This window comes from Nanorana parkeri, unplaced genomic scaffold (assembly GCF_000935625.1).
Source record: "Nanorana parkeri isolate BGI_ZX_2015 unplaced genomic scaffold, ASM93562v1 scaffold1230, whole genome shotgun sequence".
In the NCBI taxonomy this organism is placed as follows: Eukaryota; Metazoa; Chordata; class Amphibia; order Anura; family Dicroglossidae; genus Nanorana; species Nanorana parkeri.
In genome coordinates, this window is record NW_017307498.1 from 426,688 (window position 1) to 430,600 (window position 3,913).

Here is a 3,913-nt window from a genome sequence, read left to right on the forward strand (position 1 = left end):
ATAAATAATGCCGCACAGGTTGTACATTGATTTCAATAAATTGAACATCTCAAGTTGTCTGGGCACCTTGCGATTACATTGCAATCAATTTTCTTTAGATCTTCCCACAATTCTGTAGTGCAAGAGCCGCCCTGACTAGATAGAAAACTGAGAAGACTGTACATCCCCGCTAGGTAAACACAGCATCATAGAATGAAGTGCAAGAACGATGTCATTTAATCTCACTTGTATACATTTATCTGTTGTGTTTGTCTTGTTATAATGTGAATGTTCATCTTCATTGATCTTGATGCATTTTCAGATGATCCCTGTTGCTCTGTTTAGATCACGTCATCTGCCTCATTATCTGACAGGGAACAGAGTTCCCATTCTCTGTGTGTTTGTACAATGCACAATGTGTGTGTTCTGTCTCTCTCTCATGTATGGCTCCTGTATACACACACAGGGCTCTGCACTGATCATTCAGGAGCTCTGTATTTACTGTGTAGCCCCCACCACCTTCTGTGGAGTGGTTACTAGAAATCTAACATTGCTAGTGCTGTAATCCGTCTAGCTGATTTATAGTTGGTTATTTTCTGGTTAATTCCAGGTGTTCTGTTTATTGCTTGTACCTGTACCTGAGTGGGGTGTGCCAATGGGAGAACATCGTAAATGTCTGTCTCACCAGCCAATCACTAGGCGTTTCATGACCAGTGGTGCAATCTGGGGGAGTGCATATATACTCAGGGGAATTGCCGTGTGCTCCGTCCAGTCCTTCCCCGGGCTCAGCATGGATGGGATGCTCAAATATGGAAATGCAGACCAGGCTTGGAGGAGGCCCCATGTGGACTCTGAGGGGTCTGGTACTGATTGAGGAAGAAAACCCAGAGAAGGGGGATGGCTACTGGAGGTGCCTGGTTCTGATATGGACCTGAGGAGCAAGTCTGGGGTCTCTCCTATGGAAGATCTCATGCCTGTCCCTGTTCAGCTGTTGCTTTATTGCCCAGTGTCAGCCTGTTCTTGTATTGTTTCTGCACTGTGGAAGACTGAAAGGGATTGGCGGCTCTGGAGTCTGGCCTAATTTGCTTACACTACACAGAGGGTCCTTGACGAGGCAGTGTGTGGCTTCCACTGATTTTGCAAAAGTTGTACAACTAAAACCTCTGTTTTTAAAAAAAAAACTTTAATAGTTATACAGTGATATTTTTTACAGGCTTGCTGCTGAGTGTGCTGGGACATTTTGGCTTTTGCACTGTGTAAAGCTCTTCCATGTGCACCTAAATTTAAAAGCTAGTTATCAACTGATGAGTACATTTGCCATTTGTTTCACTTCGCTGGATTTGGTGTATGGACTAACTAGGAGCTTCAGCTGCCATTGTAATGTGCTGGTCTTCTGGTGTGTCCCTGTGCTTTTAGGAGGATTGGGCTGCCTCCTGGTGAACCTGCACCCAGTGCATCCTTTGCTTTATATGCTCCAAGATAGAGGTTCTCATAACTTTGAATCCATAAAGAGAGTTTGCAATCGGCACACTCTCTCTCTTTATGTAACACCAACACACCGAGTCTTCATCCAATGTCTCTTTTACTGACTTTCATTCAGCATATAAAAAGATGAAGGGAGCCTGTGAGGTTCTCGTAACGCTGCTCTTTTTATATGCTGAACGAACATCAGTGAAGGCGTCCCTGGATAAAGATTCATAGGTGTGCTGACGGATGACATATTTTCTACTTGGCTCAAAAGTGCTGCCACCCACAGCGTACTGCAGCACCTGGAAAGGGGTATATTGGTTAAGTGTGTGCTGGCGATATCTGTAACAGTCAAGTAAAAGATTATTCATTTTGCAGTCGCTACATGTGCACTTTAAGTACTTACTGGTGTGTTTCTTTTGGATACCTCACTGCCAGAGTGCTTTGCTTCAGGCATGAGGAGGGAAAGCAAGCAACACAAAGTGATTCATGACTTCTTTGCCTATGGGTCTCTGAGAAGGCTGAACGTTTTAGAGAAGAACTTTTCTGTCCAGTGGAGCTCATTACATTTCCTAAAGGACCTCCCTTGGCTCACCAGCTACTTACTATGTTGGAAGAAGCTTTGAAGGGGACAGGTTTTTCTAGATGGAGAGAATCTCCAGCTCCTGGGAATCTGGGCTGCCCCACCACCCTTCAATCACTGAGCATGCAGAGGCCGTGCTCTTCCCAGGGCAGGGGATAGATCAGATCAAGATGTATTCTTATTGGTTGCCATTGGTATTGTCCTTTGTGCTTAGCGCATTGGTCCTTGCTTGCTTCTTGATTTATTGGAGAAGTCCAAAAGATTTCCTTTAATTTCCCAAGGTGCACTGTGATGATGCCAAATGAAAGTTGATTGGTTGCTTTGGTGCACTATGAGGCACTCAGAATCAGGATTGTGTTTTGTCACCTTGCAGGTATCTCAGGGTGCGGGCTCCAAGACCATGGTGGTGAAGATCTACAAAAACGAGGTGGATGAAGAGGGGATCGTCGGAGAGATATCTCTTCTGCAGAAATTGTCTCACCCCAACATTGTCAGGTGAGCATGCCACTAGCTCCATGTTCCTACTTTGCTATTCATTCTCTTAGAGACCACTTTTTCATTATTGTATGACTGTATAAAAACTGGAAAAAGGGAAACTGCAGGTGTTGCTGGTAGCAGCCAGTCCTTCCAACTGGCACTTTGTGGTATGAAAGCCCTGAATAGGAAGGTCATAAAGTAGACAATGTTCTGGTGCTACAGTTTTTGCAGCTTATGAGCCATGCTTTGTAGGCATAGTGGGAAGCATGGCTTAGTGTTCCACATATTTGCCTTGCATCTCTCCCGACACTCTGTCCTGGGGAGATACATAAACTTACTGTTTGCCCTCTCTAATGTATATTTTCTATATATTTCGGTGGTGAATACCCTGGGAAGCTAGTGACAGCATCACTGGTTTCCTACATGAAAATATAATGTAAAGAGAATGCAATTTGGAAGGGGAAAATGTCCTGTGTGTCCCCCGGGCAGGAAAAGAGAAATCCAAAACAAAGGTTTTATTCTTCCCCGTTTCCCCAGTAGGCTAAAAAGGTTTTTTGATGGAGTTACGGTTATCATGCTTGCCTTGTAGCTCTGGAATGGATTTTTTGTTTTGTTTAACTTTGTTTAGTTTTACCCTGTAACTTAAAAGCATGCTGTGTAGTTAATTGGCTTCAGCCCTTAGTGTTTGCAGATTGTGAACTCCTTGGGGGTGGGCACTTAAGTCAGTGGTTTAGTTTGTGAACTCCTCCAGGGGTGGATACTGATGTCAGTGGTTCAATGCACTCTATAAAGAGCTACTTTACATCCAAACCCATGTACTTGTAATAAGGGGACTATAATAAAATACTGTATATCTAAACCCAAAAACAAAACTGTAATATAATGCAGCTGACCAGTCCTTCAATGTGGTGACTGCATTTGTTTTTCTTTTTTTTCTAAGCAAAGCACATTTGTGCAACTTTAAATATTATATAGGAAAAATAAATCTGCGCTCCTGGATATGGCTAAATTGTACTTGTATCAAAAAGCAGCTATGAAAATAAAGGAGGTGAACCGCCTTTAGATAGATAGAGTACTTGGAACACAGCGCTAGAGATAAAGTCAACAAAATATGTGTAAATATTCACAGATTGGGTTAAGTGATCAGTGGATATCAATGTATAAATTATGTGTATTCGAAACAGTCATAAAAAGTAAACGAAAAAGATGGTTTGTATCACTATGTGAACAACATAAAGTGTAGCCTATGGCTAATAGATATAAATGACATTCAAACGTAAGTGAATAATCGTGATGAACTTAGATGACAAAGAATAAATAGTAAAATTGAATAATAATAAATAGATAAAATCAGCTTCGATTAAGATTAAGTAATAATAGATGATAGTAGATGGATAAAATCAGCTT

The 3,913-nt window shown here is 42.0% G+C and overlaps 1 protein-coding gene across 2 annotated transcripts in view; it reads left to right on the plus strand.

Moving 5' to 3' along the window:
* LOC108797128 (dual specificity testis-specific protein kinase 2-like) overlaps positions 1–3,913 on the plus strand; it is a 76,748-nt gene that overhangs the window by 55,984 nt on the left and 16,851 nt on the right. For both annotated transcript variants that reach the window (XM_018568701.1, XM_018568702.1), the window contains one exon: positions 2,403–2,524. In XM_018568701.1, the coding sequence (XP_018424203.1) occupies positions 2,403–2,524 (122 nt within the window). The remainder of the gene's footprint in view (positions 1–2,402; positions 2,525–3,913) is intronic.